This window comes from Pezoporus wallicus, unplaced genomic scaffold (assembly GCF_028554395.1).
Source record: "Pezoporus wallicus isolate ANWC-B61680 ecotype Strahan unplaced genomic scaffold, APGP_CSIRO_Pwel_v1 contig_227, whole genome shotgun sequence".
Lineage (NCBI taxonomy): Eukaryota > Metazoa > Chordata > Aves > Psittaciformes > Psittacidae > Pezoporus > Pezoporus wallicus.
Window position 1 is genome coordinate 5018879 of NW_026635704.1, and position 16737 is coordinate 5035615.

At 36.8% G+C, this 16737-nt stretch overlaps 1 protein-coding gene across 12 annotated transcripts in view; it reads right to left on the reverse strand.

Annotated features, from left to right (window-relative positions):
• PTPRM (protein tyrosine phosphatase receptor type M) overlaps positions 1–16737 on the reverse strand; it is a 471112-nt gene that overhangs the window by 51884 nt on the left and 402491 nt on the right. For all 12 annotated transcript variants that reach the window (XM_057397502.1, XM_057397501.1, XM_057397499.1 and 9 more), the window contains 2 exons: positions 8544–8631; positions 2466–2542 (listed from right to left, as the gene is read on the reverse strand). In XM_057397502.1, coding sequence (XP_057253485.1) covers positions 2466–2542; positions 8544–8631 — 165 coding nt within the window. The remainder of the gene's footprint in view (positions 1–2465; positions 2543–8543; positions 8632–16737) is intronic.

Below are 16737 nucleotides of genomic sequence, written 5' to 3' on the forward strand. Positions count from 1 at the left end.
GGGAAAAAAAAAAATAAGCAATATGCTCCGCTATGTTGCTGTGAGTGAAAATTCATTTAGAGTAGTATTCAGTAAAAATCACAATACAGATAATGCATTAGATGCAAAAGTTCTTTCCAGTGGGGGAAGGGCAAGGGAGAAAGGGAACAAGAGGCAAATGTGTTTTCTGTAAGATACTTAAGTTGCAGCCTTGTACATTAAGGGACAGAAGTAATATGCTCTTTCAGTCCCTTGTTGACTTTGCTGAAAATGAGCAGCATGAAATCCTCTCTAGCACTTGCAGTTAATGGCATCAGATGCTCATGGAGGCTGAGATATACCTCCAAGCTATTGCTATTGAGTGCAAAACCTATTCCTTTTTTAACAGCTAAAGAACACTAGATTTGCATTTGGGTTGGGGAATGGTGGGGGGATGTTCACTCTGTCCACTGTGATTTGTTCATTTTCAGTCAACAGCAGGAAGAACTTAAAACTGTAGCTTGCATGCCATTGCAATTTCTTTGCAAAGAGCAAGGGCCATTGTGGTGATGCAAGGTGGGAAAGAACTCAGACCAGCTGAAGATACCTTGAATATGAGAGAATGAATAGCATGAATTACAGAATTGATTCCTTTACATGCCACTGAAGCAAAATTTGGAAGTCTGTGAACTGAGAAATGTTCAGACAGCTACAGTGGTGATTTCTTTTCTGCTATGTGTTATCTAATATCCCTAGTGGCTGGGATCAAACAATTCCATTTCCCAGTAAAAAAACCCATAGGAAAAAACACAGCATAACCATTGCCCCTCTCTTTTATCCAAGAAAATTTCGTAGTGTCTGTGACAGTGCCATTCCCTTATTTGCATGTTTAGTTTAACAACATGACAACTGTACTGACAAGCACATGCAAGAATAAAATTGCAGCTGCTTCTGTAGTAGAAAACCAAGCATTTCTAATGGAAACCTGACTTACAAGATTATAAACAAAAAATGCTGTGTTTTGTGCTAGAGTTCTCTTTGGAAGATGTCTGCAGTCCTCCAAGCTCTGCAATGAAGCCATCTGCTGAGGATGAGGGAGATAATTTTTTGGTTCTCACCCACTGCTTCTTTTAGGGCCATGCTCTCTCTTGTGCTTCCATAAACAAAAAAAAGTTGCTATGCAGCTATCTTACCAGCATTTTAAATGAGACTGTATGGTCCAATTCCTCACATCTTTTAATATTTTTGAGTCAGATCAAAATCTGACACAAGAACATACTAGTAGCCTAAAATGAGAACAATCCTGAATGTTATAGAAAGTGTATTCAGTTGAAATTGAATTCAGATGTAGGCCCCCAATGTGAACTCTTTTTCTTTCATGACAGAAAATTACTCCCTTCAGAGTTTAGTGAGATGTCCAACTAAATGTATTACCATATGTGCCTTTAACTCTTGGTGTCTGTGCTATTCTTTTAAGCAGCAAGGGACTGTGCAGAAATCTAAGCTGAAATTAATGGTTCTTGAACATTGTAATAAACATCACTAGAAGGAGGCATCTTCAGAAAGTTACAACTCGAGATTTCAAATTGTTAAAACTGAAGTACCTACTTTTCTGGTATAGCTCTAGTTTCTCCAGTCTCTGAGAAAAACATCTGTTACATTTCTGTTTCATATTGGTGATGAGATTTGAACTGCAGACTGTGACACCATTTTTCAAAGATGCCACTGCTGAAGAAGACATCTTTAGCAGACAGTTTCCAATGAAGCACCACTTGTTTTACTTAGCCTAACATCCAGTACTCCATGTGAGCAATAAAATTATTATCTTTGCTATCTATAGTTTTATGTCTTTAGATACTATTGACTTTCTAATGATTTTCAATTCTACTCTTGAGTTCATTCTTTCAACTAAAACCACCTTGACTCTTAAAGAATTTATTCTAATGTAAAACATTAAGTTAACATGATGCAGAATAAACAAAGAAGCCACCTTCAATAATTAAACAGCCTACATATTTAATGAAATGTCTTGCTTGCATTAGAAGCACTGGTTAACAGCTGCAGAATATACTTTGAAGGCGACTTAAAAGTGCAGAAATGACAAGAGATTGCAAATCTCTGCATTAGGCATTACAGAGTTTTGTCACATTAATATGCAAACAGCTTTCTTTTAAATGTGGAATGATGCCAGGCTGTTGACAGAAAGTGAAAATAACATTTTGTTAGCCTCTATAAGCACCAGCAGGCTAAATAGCCATACAGTGCTCCTGGCAAGGTTTCAGTCTTGTGGCAGTTGGAGGAAATTACTCCTTTCATTTGATTATTGACAAAATCTTTGAGGCCTTTTTTTCCCCTTCAGTGTACACCTAGCTTCCAAAGATAGTACTTTGCAGCAATGTTTAGCAGCTGTGATATCTATTACAAATTATGAATAACATGAGAATAATAAGAGCTCCCTCTTTGACTGAACACAACATTAAGTTTGTTGACTACATCAGTATACGCACATCAATATAATTTCCATTGATGTAATCAGAACTTGTTTCTCCTTCAATGGGCTGCAGTCTCACTCGAGAATGATCATCTGAAATGGGAACAATAGACAGAGAAAAAAAAAAGTAATTAAAGACACATTCAATAACAAAGCCTTCATCAAACCCCCTTTAAAGTTAAACTAAACCCTCAGCATTTGCAAGTTCATGCTTGTTTTGTTGTCCATGAAAACTCACATCAGTCATTTATAAGGGTTTACAAATCTCCTCTGATTTTGAGTCTTATACTGTGAAACCTACTGCAATTACGTTTTTTTTTGCCTTGACAGCCACTCCTTTTGTCAATAAAATTAATAACATTAAGTTGACAAAAGTCTAGTAATTTCAAAATGTGTCTGCCAGTACTCAAAATAAGCTAAAGTCATTCTACAAGACATACTGCCACCTCACAGTTTCTGAAGGAAACTCATTATGTTTTCAGTAAAGGAGAAAGCAAAAGAAAGTAATGACAAACCCCAAGCAGTCAGATAATGGCTTTGTCACTGAAGTTTGCTCCACTGTGGCCATTTGTGTCTATTCAGAAATGTGCAAACAATTCCAACTCTATTTTCCATATTCCAGTCCAAAACACCATTGAATGAATTTGTTTCTTGCCAGCTGCCTCATTTTCCTTATGACACCACAGCAATGACTAGGAAGTGCTAGAGGCTAGATTCCCCCCTGCAAAAAGATCTTTGCATGCTGATAAGGCTTTTTCTTCTCTGAGACTTCATATGCTCCTCTTGATACTTTTGGTTCAAAAGCAACCAAACACAATGGCTTTTCCAAAATGCTGTGTGGCTTGATTATAAAACAATTTGAGGGTATGATCTCAAGAATGGAGAGATACTAGCCACTTTCCTGCTGCATTGGTTTCAAGTTACTCTTGCTAATTAGATACCTGTGTATAATTGTTTTGAATGCTGCTTGCTAGCTGAGCTGGTATTACTTGCAGCTTATGACAGACCTTCCTGTCATTATTTTGTTGTAAATGTATATAAGCATTAGAGCACCGGAAACTTGCCACTCATGTTCCAAACAGCTATTTTTTTCAGCTTTAAAAATCCTAAAAGTTAACGAATGAATGAAAGAACACAAAGTGGGTTAAAAATCCACCTTCTTCATAAGTGGCATAATATTTTGGGGGAGGAAGGAAAGGGCAAGCGGTTCTTAAAATAACAGTGTGTTAGAATTACAAGTCAAAGAAATTTTCAAATGAATAAGTAGGAAAAGAAGAGGCAAATTCTTTATTTCATCCGCTTTTATGCTCTGAATCTTTGGGACTGAAGATCTCAGAGCCTCATTTGCTTCTCTGGGACTCCCTTGGGAGAGAGTAAAGGAATAGTTTTAAACCAAATACTGGAAATTAGAATGAATTAAAATTCTAGCTCTAGGTTCTACATAGCTCTTATTTTGTTCTTTTATTGTGTTTATTTCACCCAGCAGTCCTCAAGAATGAGTTTTTCCAAACATGTTGCAATATTTAAACCAATTATTTTCATCAGGTCAGCCTTTTCAGCCTTATTCACTTTTCCAGGACTACAAATTTATAGAAATATGACTCTCTATTACATAACCCATGGTGGTCTGACTCTTCCATGCTACACATATTCAAATGCTGTGCTATTCTCTGCTTAATTAAGCTATTTATCAGCTTCTTCAGAACAGTTCTTCTTCTGTTCTACTTACAGGTCTGTAATTCTAAAAGAAACATCTTACTTAAGAAAGACACTACATTAGGAATTACCTAAGCTCCAGACATGGCTGCTGCTTCTACAGTTTGGAGACCTCATCCAACTTCTGCTGAAGTCAGCAGACTCCAGAAGTTAAGACTCATGGTATGTTTTCATTCACGTTCTCATAATTTCCTGCACCACTGCCTTAAAAGCATTCTCACCGGGACAGATCAGGCTAGTAAAAATCTACACTTCTGTAGTTCTTGAGGTACTTAACGCACAATTCAGTTGTCTAAGCAGAAGCACCACATGCCACTCTACATACCCAAGGACATACTGCCTAGTCTTCAGCTGCCACTATGGAATAACACTGTCACATTTGCTGGTCCTGCACAGACTAGTTGTCTGTGTTTAAGCCACTGAATCCCATCTTTGATGACATGCGCACTAATGAATTCCATATTGTGCTAAAAAAGCCCAAATTTCCCACTAAGAAACATCTTCCTGTTATTCCTTTTAGACTGATTTATACAACTGGAAAAGAAGCAGTGGTACCTTTTTTTGCACCTTTCCTGTTATTTTTTTAATTTCCTGTAGGTACTCCATTCTTTTCTTGCAATAACTCTTGTTTTGCATTGGACAAAACTAAGTAGTTACTTCATAATATCTTTGTACCATCTTTTTTTTTTGCCATTTTCAAGTGCATCCTTTCTAGTACTGCATTCTCAGTTAAGTTTCTGGGAATTCTGAGGTACTGGACTGTTCAATACCCACTTATTTGCAGTGGAGCTGGAGTGACTTGTTTTTTATTGCTTTGAAAACTCTAGTTAACTAGTTACTGCATGGCAACACTCCTTAATTTGAAAAAAAACTTCAGTCAACAAAAAGAAATGTTACTGTGTCTCTGCCTGTGCTTATGTCTAGTAGATTTAAGCCTAAGAGGTACCCAAGCCATATATTATTCCATCATGTATGCTGGCTCTTAAATAGCCTCTAGCTTAACTGTCTAGATTTTTCAGAGTTTATTTTTCCTTTAGACTTCACATGCTCTTGACACTTTTTGTAGCTTTTAAATGTTCTCTTTTCCAGCTTATTGTTATTTTGATACCCTTCTATTAGGAGATCAAACTTAAGCTTGCATTGATCACTTAACCTTTCAAAATCATTTAAATTACAATCCATTTGACTTTGTAGAAAATGGTAATAGATAATGAATATTATCTCATGTTACTTACAACATGTATATGCCAGACTGCACATAGTGATCTCTAACAAGCCCCTGGAGTAGCTGGCTGATTAGAATGCCTAGCCAATGACCCTTGCTTGGGACGTGCCTTGCTGATTCTTTGCAAGTCAAGCCTTATATAAATGTCTCCCCTAAAATCTTTAGCTGGTTTTAAAAGCTGTGATCAATATTTTCTTCTCATTTAGTCAATATTGAGTTGGGTAAAAATAAATACAGAAGCCCCACCATGCCAAAATTACCTCATGATCTCTCCTGAGGAAAAAACAATAGATTTTACCAAAATCCATGCATAACCTAAACAATTACAGCAGCAACCAAATTTTTCTTAGGTAAAAAAAGTTTCATTTGGCAGATTCATGTCAGTTTTAGTTCCTACTGAGAAAATACAAAGCTTTTTGTGATCAGGAAAAAAGCAGCATATTTTCTGTGAGTGATTGGACGATGATCATGATTTAGCTTGTTGATACCGTGGCTCACAAGTTGTACTGACTTTTGTACAGTGTGTAGGACATGCTTGTAACCAATTAAACACACATCACTTGGGCAATGTAAAGCATATTGCCATTTTGACAAGTTCCTGCAATGCTGGCCGCTTGATGCTATTGTTTTAGCTCTCTCCGGGAACAATAATGATTATGAGCACTAATATGACAGCAGTATCTTGGGGAAAATTTAAACAAAGAGGATAAATGGATGAAAAAACCCCATTAAATACTTAGCAGAAAAAAAAAAATCATTATAATTATGTACCCATAGTCAGTGGCATCTGAACCAGTGTATTTTTAGCTCTTTAAACATAACACAAGAGGACAGTTTAGTAAAATGCTTTTCAGCTAAAGCAAATACTTTATACAACTATCTGGGAGAAATTTTTAAGAGTGGACTGCTAAAACTGTACTCTCAGACTCTGAGAAGCGATCATTTACTCAGCAGAAAACCAGACAAAATAATTAAACAGTTAACTACCCCATTTGCATACATCTATTTAACAAATGACAAACTGTGGACAGTTTCAGCCTCTCTTTTAAGATACTGCCTTTAACGCTAATGGATTTTAATTTTAACTTGTGTTATCTGTGTTTTCACAGCCACATAAATAGGAAGCATTATTGATAAAAACTCCATCCAATTCTTTCCCCTTGCTAAAGACTGAGGACATTAAAGGTAAATTGAGATCTAAATGATCTGAGTTATACTTGCCCTCTCAGAAAGCCTTCAGTATCACTTGCAATTGCCATTGATTTGTGCATCTAATATCTTTTACTTGTTTTCCTTTGGCCACTCATCACTTCATTACCTCAGATATAGAGCACTAGTAGTCTTCTGGTTTCTCCTGCCAAAGGGTGTCAGTCTGTAAGGTGATGCCTGGCATGACATTAAAGAGGGGACTGACAACACTAAACTCGACTAAAAGAGAAGATCTATTGTCATAGGCTTGGACTGGAAAAAAAAATTCACAAAGGGAAGAGAAGCATAAAACTTTTGGCTATTCTTTATGCTTTCAGTGTTTTTACTTAAATGACAAGTCATCTAACGTATTGCTACATTCTCACAAAATAACAAGTTTGTTACACATTCAAGAATGCTTGGAAGGAAACACGAAAAACCACATCTAGCTAACTGAACTTCTTTTGCATATGCTCCAGCACATCATGATATTCACATTTCCCTAGAAGATTTCATTTCCTTTTTCAGTAAGTAGCACATTATACACCCAAAACACACAGCAATACCAGCAAGTCCATTCAAACCGATGTGGCATAGTATCTCTTGCTTACTTTGCCTCTGCCTCCACAAGCATCTCCTGTGGGTTCTCCTTCCACAGCAAGTTACAGAGCTGTTTTCTCTTTATAGACCGTTGCAGCCCAGCTGCACCACAGTGCTGTAACAGCCTATTCATACCACGTACTGTAGGTCACTGTGTTAGGAGTTGGTCTCCCTAGACTTGTCACTCCAGAGAGACCACCTGAGGTGGTGATACAGAGACATTCAAGTGGGCTTCTTGAATCATTTCTCTAGAAGATCTGCTCCTCTCTCTGTCAGGTCCCTATGGTTCACTGATAAGGAAAACTATGTACATCTGTACCTGGACAAGCATCTAGAGTAGGTGCTGAAGTTAGTCAGTGTAAATATGCACTACATACTCCTACCATAGGACCTCATAATGTTCAGAGAATCAGCACTATTCGTCTATGCTCTCCCATGTAGCCAGGGTTACACATGATTTCTAAACTCCAGCTGTATCATTAAATGATCTGTTCCTAAGGGCCATCATTTATTTTCATGCTTCCAAACCTTCTGATATGCTGTGTCTGGTACTTATTTCTCTGTTTATACCAGCTTCATGGTTATCTGTCTGGCAGGTAGTAGAAACACATCCACTACCTATCTTCAACTTGGACTGTGAAGAAACAATCAGGGAAGGGATCATGTCCTACAAGGTCACTGGAAGTTACCCTTTAAGTGCAATACCTACCACCTCTGTGTTCTTATCAAAATTGATATATTTTCTGTTCCCATGCTCATGTGCAGCATCTTCTGATAATGCCAGGTTTAGGGGTTGTTCACCAAAACATGCTATAATCTCCTCAAGTTATTTGATTATTATAATATCTAATCTTTATCAAGCTTGGCATTTTTAAGTAAAACATACAGATTCCATTTTTTTCCTTAGTCTGTCTAGACTTAAGAGGGTAAGCCAGGATAGCTGTCACTGTTATTAAGGAATACTTAAGCAGCGGTACTGTCCACTCCTACAATATCCAGAACCCAAAATCAAGGTACCAATGCAGTCATAGGTACTCTTTCACTAAGCTGCCAGGAGAAATTTAAGAGCTGTTAAGAGCTGAATACTGGTAAAAGGTGTCATTCTCCATTAGCCAAATGTTGATCACAGGAGGCTGGTTGACAAAATGCACTAAATCTGACAGCTTTCTTTAAACAAAAACAAAAACAAGAACAAAACCAACAAAAAGCCAACAATAAAACCAAGCCAAAACCATCTTCCATCACTTTTCTCTCCTTAGTTAGAGAGATGAATATAAGCTTGATGTGAGCATGAGGCTGGTTGCCATTCTTACCCATTTCTGAAGGGAAGTTAACACAGCTCACAATTGTAGCGTCAATACTTACATGCAATAATATTTCCGTATCTATTTTTCATTCTGTTCTCATCTTTCTTAGCTGAATCCCATGGTGCAGACTGTCCTTCAAAGAAACTCTAAAAAAGGAAAGAAAGTGACATTAAGGATAGTATGCAGCAATATTTACCTTACGGATAAACCAAGGAGAAAGGCAAACAGTACTTGTGGGTATTGTTCTTAAAGTGTCATTTAACTGATTCTTTTATTGAGTAAAAATAAGAGTCTTGATTAGGTGGTATTTACACATAGCTCCAGATGCTACCTAAAATTTTACATGAGATTCGATGCGTAAGAGCAAGAAGAATCATTTGCACGTGAAGTGCTATTAAACCTTTCCAAAGCTGTACTCTTGCAACATTAAGGGTTCTTCATCTGTGCTATCCAGATTCTCTGCACAGCTCTCATACATACACACAAAGCTGAAGGAGCTTCATCATCGGTGCTGGAGTTGCTTCAGTAGCTGAGTGCAGAATTACACACCGTACTAACACGTCTTATTTTTGACATATTTTAATGTTTTAGTTACTTCTAGTAAGTTTTAGTTACTTCTTGGTAGATGACCTCATGGATTAGAGGTCAGATACAGGCATTTAAAAAGTTTGGATTCAAGTCGCATGTATGTATCTTTTTGTTTAAACACAATTTAGGACACCACTAAAATGATTATTTTGTCAGAAAATAAAAATAATGGGATTCTTTTAAGGATATAATGACATATTCACACAACCTCTGTGCTCTCGTTAATGAATATAATGTAAATAAGAAAGTTGAAGGTGCTAAAAATGTACTTTACATTATGAAAACACACAGGCTGCTGAAAGGGCAGCAAAGAAGTTATATGCATTCCATGTTCCTAAAGGGCATTTGCACAATTTCTTAACTTATGCACTGTATCTGTAAGTCATATAATGTACATGCATTTTATAATTTTTTATTGAAATAGTAATCTTGTATTAAAAATATTTAATTGCCAAGCAAACCAGTGGAATTCAGGACTATGGCCAGTCTTAAGTCATGTTTTGATCTATTTACTGGAATGATAAGGAGATTAAATCAAGAGGGTCATCAAGGTACATGATTTACTTTTCTTGTAACAGTAGCCAAAAATGGCTAAGTCCCAAACTAAACAGGGAAAACCTCTGGAAGACTGTACCTCTCACAAGACCTCAACATGTTCTGAGCGGTTTGAAATAGATAATGCCTATTAAAGCGACTACTATTAGTGTCCTCTGCCCTCATACTTTAAAAACACTGTTGTTCAAATCCCAGTCATTTCCCTTAGTAAAAACTGTGAGAGTCAAAATAAACCCTTGACCTCTTGCTAAATTCAATGGAACACAAGCATTCATTGTCTGAAATGAGTTTTCTCTTAAAAGGTTCACTAGAATGCTGTTTTTGAACTTATTATATAGAAATTCCTGGAAATACATGGATTATTTCTGAAAAGTTTGTAAACAATAACTGAAGTAAAACAGAAGCCTTGTCAAAAGGCTTCAACTTGTTTGTCCTTCATCTCCCCACACTTCCTTAGAAAATTCTTTAAGCTCTGCAAACTGAAATTATTAAAACCTACTCATACAAATAAGTTTCTCCTTAATAACGGCATACCATCGTTGGGTACAGCTCTGAGAAATGATGATTGCTGCCTGAATAGAGAAGCAAAACCCTGCAAATCCTAAGATGGTTTACAGCTTTATGGCTGTTTGCAAAAAAGTTGCCAATCATTACTCAATGACATCTAAAATAAGCAAGCCCTCCCACTCCAGAACACTCTCAACTCAGGCTGGATGGAAAATACTTTTGTAATAAGCCAGACCAAACAGCATAAAGAATTGCTCTCCATGGGCAAAAACCTGTGTTGCAATTTCTGGCAAAGGTCACACTCTCAGATGTCTAACACTGGATGAAAGTTCCAAAGGCAGAAGAAACTAATCATTCATCCAGTCTAAAACCTGACCTAGTATCTTCCTCAGGATTTTGCATTTCAGACAGCTAGATAGACTACAAAGAATTTTAGTTTTCTTACAGTCCTTCTGCTGGAGACTAGTTCACAGAATTGACCTGTAAGACACTACCCAGCAAGTGGTCTTGGGTTTAATTCACTAAGCATTATGTGTGCTGTTACAGAGAAAGAGCCCTGCTGATAGGCTTCCAAGCCTACACCTTGAAATACAGAGGACCCAGATAGGCTCCTAAGGAAACCTCCCTGTCCCACTAATGAACTTCTACCTAATGAAGTTCTACACTATCTGAACTTGTTTTAAATCATTCAATTAAAGTAAATCTCTGGAGACAGCTGGGAAAGATTTGCATGGTACTGAATTCAGGTAAGATATACAATAAGCAATGCACTTGTTTGGGCAGCTTGTCTGCATCTCATCTGCTAACATACAGGTTCAATTTCTTCCACCTGTTTGGAACTTTTGAAAACAATTATAAGCTTGATGAGCCTTACAGATAAAGTATTTCCTAATAATGCATCTGCAACATAGATAATTCTCTTCTTTAGAATACATATACATCAAATCTCACACAATAACAAAAGCCAGGAGACAGATTTATGTTTCCAGCTATTGAATATTGTCTTCACTTTCTTTATTAAAAATATATTCTAGAAAAAGAACTCCAGATTCTTTTTTTTCTTTGGGTTTTCATCAATAAATTAGTGAAGGAAATAAACCCCATCACATAAGGAAAATAGATAGATGTAATTTATGTAGAACCATTGTTCTTTTTAATTCATTTTGGGATACACACAGGTATTTCAGTGAGAAGTGTACAGAAAAGATAACGTGAAGGAAGAGGTATTACAGCGAAAAAGCATAAAAAGAAACAGTTATTGTAAAAGACAGCTGGAGTGTCATTTCTTAAATTCGCGATGTGCTGCCATTACACAAACTGCACAGAATGATAATCGGCAATGAATTATAAGGAGAAATCCCATTTGTCCCAGAAGTAAAGAACAGAGCACCTACCTCATATCAGATGATCTGTCAAGATCTTTCCTTACTTGTGAGAAATATACATTTCATTACAGAATTTTTTTTAATCTCTTTCCTGACATATCACTCTCCAGGGAGACTGCTGCACAGCAGCCCACACATTAACTTAGTGGCTATTTGTTCTAATTCATCCTTAAAAGTTTCTTAAAAAATGTGGACTATTAGAAAGATATATGCCTCTAAACTGATTCATTTCACCAAATGCTTGGCAAGGGCAGCAGAGAATCAAAAATGAGTGTAGGACATTCTGAATTTAAAATATGTATTTCTTTAAATCAAATCTGAGAAAACCTTGGCTACCCAGCCTCCATGATCTACTTGAAAAATGAAACACTTTTCAAGCCAGCTGTTGGTACAGCAGACATTTCAGTATGCAATGTCAGCTGTCATTTATTGTTAGAAAATATTTCAATAATCAGGATAATACAGTTTCTGAAAAAAACCATCCCAAACCCCGGAATTATATGTAACTGCTGTATATGCAACATGGAACTGGTCATGATGCAGCAGCAGGATCATCTGAGTACGAATCATAGAATCATAGAATAGTTAGGGTTGGAAAGGACCTTACGATCATCTAGTTCCAACCCCCCTGCCATGGGCAGGGACACCTCACACTAAACCATGTCAGCCAAGGCTCTGTCCAGTCTGGTCTTGAACACTGCCAGGGATGGAGCATTCACAACTTTCCTGGGCAACCCATTCCAGTGCCTTGCCATCCGTACAGTGAAGAACTTCTTCCTTATATCCAATCTATCTAAACTTCCCCTGTTTAATGTGAAGCTTTTGCTTGCTTTAAATCAATGCTGTAGTGGTCTCTATTAAAAATTAAATATTTGCTAAGGGCTAATTCACTGTGACCCTCAGACTAGAAAATAACTGCAATATCTCAAATGAGAGGGGGAGATAATCATTGCAAATACAGATTTTTTAAATTATCCCCTTTCCTCATTTAAAATTAATAAACCCAGAAAATATCGAAAGGGACCTATATAAAAGTACAGTTTGAAGAGGCTGGAATGTGGAGATCTTCAGGAAACAATTTGCAGGTCTGTTGATTGTAATTTTTGGCAACACTTTCTATTCTAGATTTTCCTGCTTCCAATTAAGGACAGTAAAGGTAATGCATCTTTCTAAGTACTTTAACATCTACAAATGTAGTGTTGAGCGGAATTACTGTTTTTATTATTAAGCAGCAACTTTTTCAAAAAAATACTTCACAGTTGCTAGGTGACAACAGTGTAGTTTCCTAGGATGTCATTTACAAAATGCCAGCTCTTACAAGAGAAAAAAAGAGAAGTTAAGGACATAATAAATCTACTTTGCCTACTTAATAAGGAAGAACACTATTCACAGATACAAGGAAATATTTCACTGCATAACCATCTTACATTTGATCTGTGTATTTGTTTTCAAATGTATGACTCTACGATATCTGATTTTCCCACATGACCCTGGTTTCTCCACTGATAACATCAATTTCTCCATGCTATTTCTAGATAACCAGATTAAGATGTGCTTTAGCAAAATGAGTAATATGACCTATGCAGTTATAAATGCCTGTGAGGTTTTTTTTTAAGCTACATGCAGAGAGTTACGCACATTGTCTACCTTAGGCCAGACCAGACAACTAATGGTGGTCCTAATGGAAGTCCTTGTCCAAACTTAGTTACAAAAGAAACTTATATTTCTACCATAGGTCCTTTGAGTTGCAGCTAAAATAGATACCTAAAATGCCCTGAATTAGATTGTGAAGAATCATCACTGTTTTACCTAAATATATCACCCTTTACTATTGCTATGTCTGCTTTATATGTGGAGATCACAAACAGAAGAAAATGCATCCATTAAACTCTGAGTTAAATTCTACTGTCACATTAGACTCATATTTGTATTCACAAACCCTAGTAAATACACATTTTATTTTAAGCAAGTCCATAAACATTTGGAGGATAAGGACCTTAAGGCTCACTTAATGAACAGTGCAAGATTTATGATTACAGTAAATTTGTCAGTTCATTGGTTTTTCAGTGTTCAGAATCTGCAGAATATCAGGCATGTGAGGATGCTCTTGTTACTTAATAACATTATCTGTTTTTAAAATAGAAAACTGACATAATCTTATTCAGTTTGTTTAGAGATTAAGAAGAAAGAGTCGTTGACAGTTATGTTAAAGAAATCTGCAGAGAGGTCCAAGCTATGAAACAACATTGTTAATCTTCTAGTCACTTTGAGGAAAGATTTTGTCATTGAAAACATATCACCTGCAAGTAATCGATCACCCCAAGTGCTTGAGAGCAGTGGTGAATGATTTCACTGATGGCATTCCAGCGTACGCAAGTAGCTCTTCATACTTCAATCACTGCTTTGGTCATTGAAAGTATTTGTGGGTGACAGCGTGCCACTAGGGAATATATTCACCATCAGCTTTTTCTTTTCTGTCAGCTTCAATCATGGAGAATTATGTCCAGTTTTCAAATAATGGAATTTAAAAAAACATTTTACTATGCCTGCCCTTGAAAACTGTATGTTGCAAGAGCCAATGTGAAAAATCTATCTAATCAATGTAAACTGCCTTCAGCAGTTATAAAGCACTTACCAGTGTGTTACTGTAACCTAGGTCTGAACATGGAAAGAAAAAGCCCAATAAAGACTGTTGCGAATAGTATATACTGATGTTATCACCCAAACCCCCTAGTTCTGCTTGGAATTTTCTTACAAAAATAGGCTGATACTTTACATAAGATTTTCTGATCAGTCTTAAAGCAGTTACAGTCCAACATACAGCAGTTCTCTAATATTGTTCCTGCTGCTCCTTTTTGTGCTTATGCGTCCTTTAATGATGCAGAAAATCCCACCAAAACATCTATTCAAGAAGGCTTGCATAGCCAGAGGCAGCAAACAGTTTTTTTCCTTCTCAGGTGCATTTAGGTTAGTCTACATTACACATGAGAAGAAAAGTAGGAAAGCAAAAGTCCTCCTGTTTTTTTGAGACACTAAACATCATTGTCACTGCCTAAATTAAATGCTGAAATGGAAGAGGAACCACTGCCTTCTCCACTGACTAATTGCCACATGACTTGCCATTTGGAATCCAAAAAAAAGGGCTAAAACCACATGGTAAGACAAAATCTGGGACTAATTCTGTCATTGGACTGGTGTGCTTATTTTTTTCAGCAGCAAGATGCTTTCAATTAGTGTATTTTCTAACACATTTGTATTTTTAAGGTCACAGACTTTGGCACATCCTGGACACTCAGCCAGTCTATTCAAGCTATTGCTCATAATGAAAATATATTAAAAGGACTGGACTGCTTTGGTGTGGTATCTTTAATGACTTGTAGCAGTTAGCATGAGATAGCTCTAGTTGACCACAGGGTTAGCAAATGCCTATGAAATTTAGTTAACACTACAGGATAACAGAGTAGCTCAGGTATAAGAATAGAGAAACGACTTGTCAGTCACTGTGAAAGTTGTGAAGATGTTGCATGCCTTCAGAAATAGCAGATCATGAGTGTCAGCTATGGTGAAACCCAGTTTTTAGGTGCCAAGTGCATTTGAACAAGATAACTGAGACTTAGGTATTCTTTTCTACCCAGTCCTACATCTGAAAGTGGCCAGGGCCTCTCGGGAAGAGAACCCAAAGGAGAGGGGAGGAGGTCCCCTGAGAGACACTGTAGGAGAACACACAGCATGGCTGGAACCACCATGCAGACCCAGCCAACTTCACTACTGGACCGTGTCCTCTCTACTGCGGAATAGGAAAGCACTGCAGTTTATAAAATTGCATATATCTGTGATTGAAATATTTTGGTAGGTGAGTACATTTAGTCTCAACTGACCAATTGTCATTTGGTCTTAAACCATGACAATACCACAAAAGAGTGTCATAGAGTATTTCTAAAATAACTAACAAAGAATCACTTTCCATATATGCCAACCTGTTCATGATATCTGTTAATGGCACTTATTATCTTGGTATCTAAATCTGCCATACCTGAAGGTCACTTGTAAGATTCAACAGCAGGAATAGAAATCTTTGTAGATTCTGCAGAATGATCTAAAAACTTTATAGGTAACCTAGTTTCCACAGGCTTTCAGAGCCATTTCCATTTTACCCCCTTAAGTTTTAAAAACTCCATTACTTTAATTTCTTTAAGATTCTTTAAGTCTTCTGTATAAGGAAAGACTTTAGAAATACAGTGAAATGTGAATTAGTAAGAGGACTGCAATAGAATGTACAATTAAAATTCTAATTTAGAAACTTATTCCCTGGCATGCTAGACAGCAATAACTTAACCTCATTAATCTTCCTGATTTATCTCCAGCAGAAAAATATAGTACGTTGATGGGATTTTATGATCCTTTTTTTTATAGAAAGAACCCTCTGGGTACAATATGCACACTTGCACTATAACTAATGTGCAGGATACATTATTTTTTAACTTGTGTGTAAAAAAAAAATTATCATTGGTCTCATGCAGTGCTTATTTCCTATTATGAAAATAGATTTTCTGCTTTTGGAGGATTTAAACAAATAGTTTTCATGTACAGCATGTGGGATTTTCATATCTCCCTATTCCTTTCCTGCTTTCAACACAGTATGTAATTAAAAAGTTTTGTCCTCAACTATTGTACCTTGTGCATTTGCAAGAAGACTGAACTTGAGCAACACACAACTATAATGTTTGTAAACATAAAGCGAATATGCACAGGCTGCAGTGAATATAAAATACTTCTGTGTGTTGACAGGAAACCTCTTCTAAGGAAATAGAAAAAAGACATTGATCATCACATAGCCACTATCCATACTTTTGTAAACAAAATTATCCACTTCATTATTTAGTAACTCTGTTATCTCCTTGCTTCCTAACTATGTTGTTCCAAAGGATCCAATTATATGTGTTAATTGCACTGTTAAACACTACATGAGTAAAGGATGGTGCTGAAGAGTTGTTTATTTCTTAATGAGAATTCCTACTTATGAAGACAATGGTATTTCTTTGCTATAAGGGTGGTGAAGCACTGGAATAGGTTGCCCAGACAAGCTGTGGCTGCCCCATCCCTGTCAGTGTTCAAGGTCAGGTGGGATGGGGCTTTGAGCAATCTGGTCTAGTGGAAGGTGTCCATGGCAGGGAGGTTGGAACTGGACGATTGTTAAGGTCTCTTCCCATCCAAATT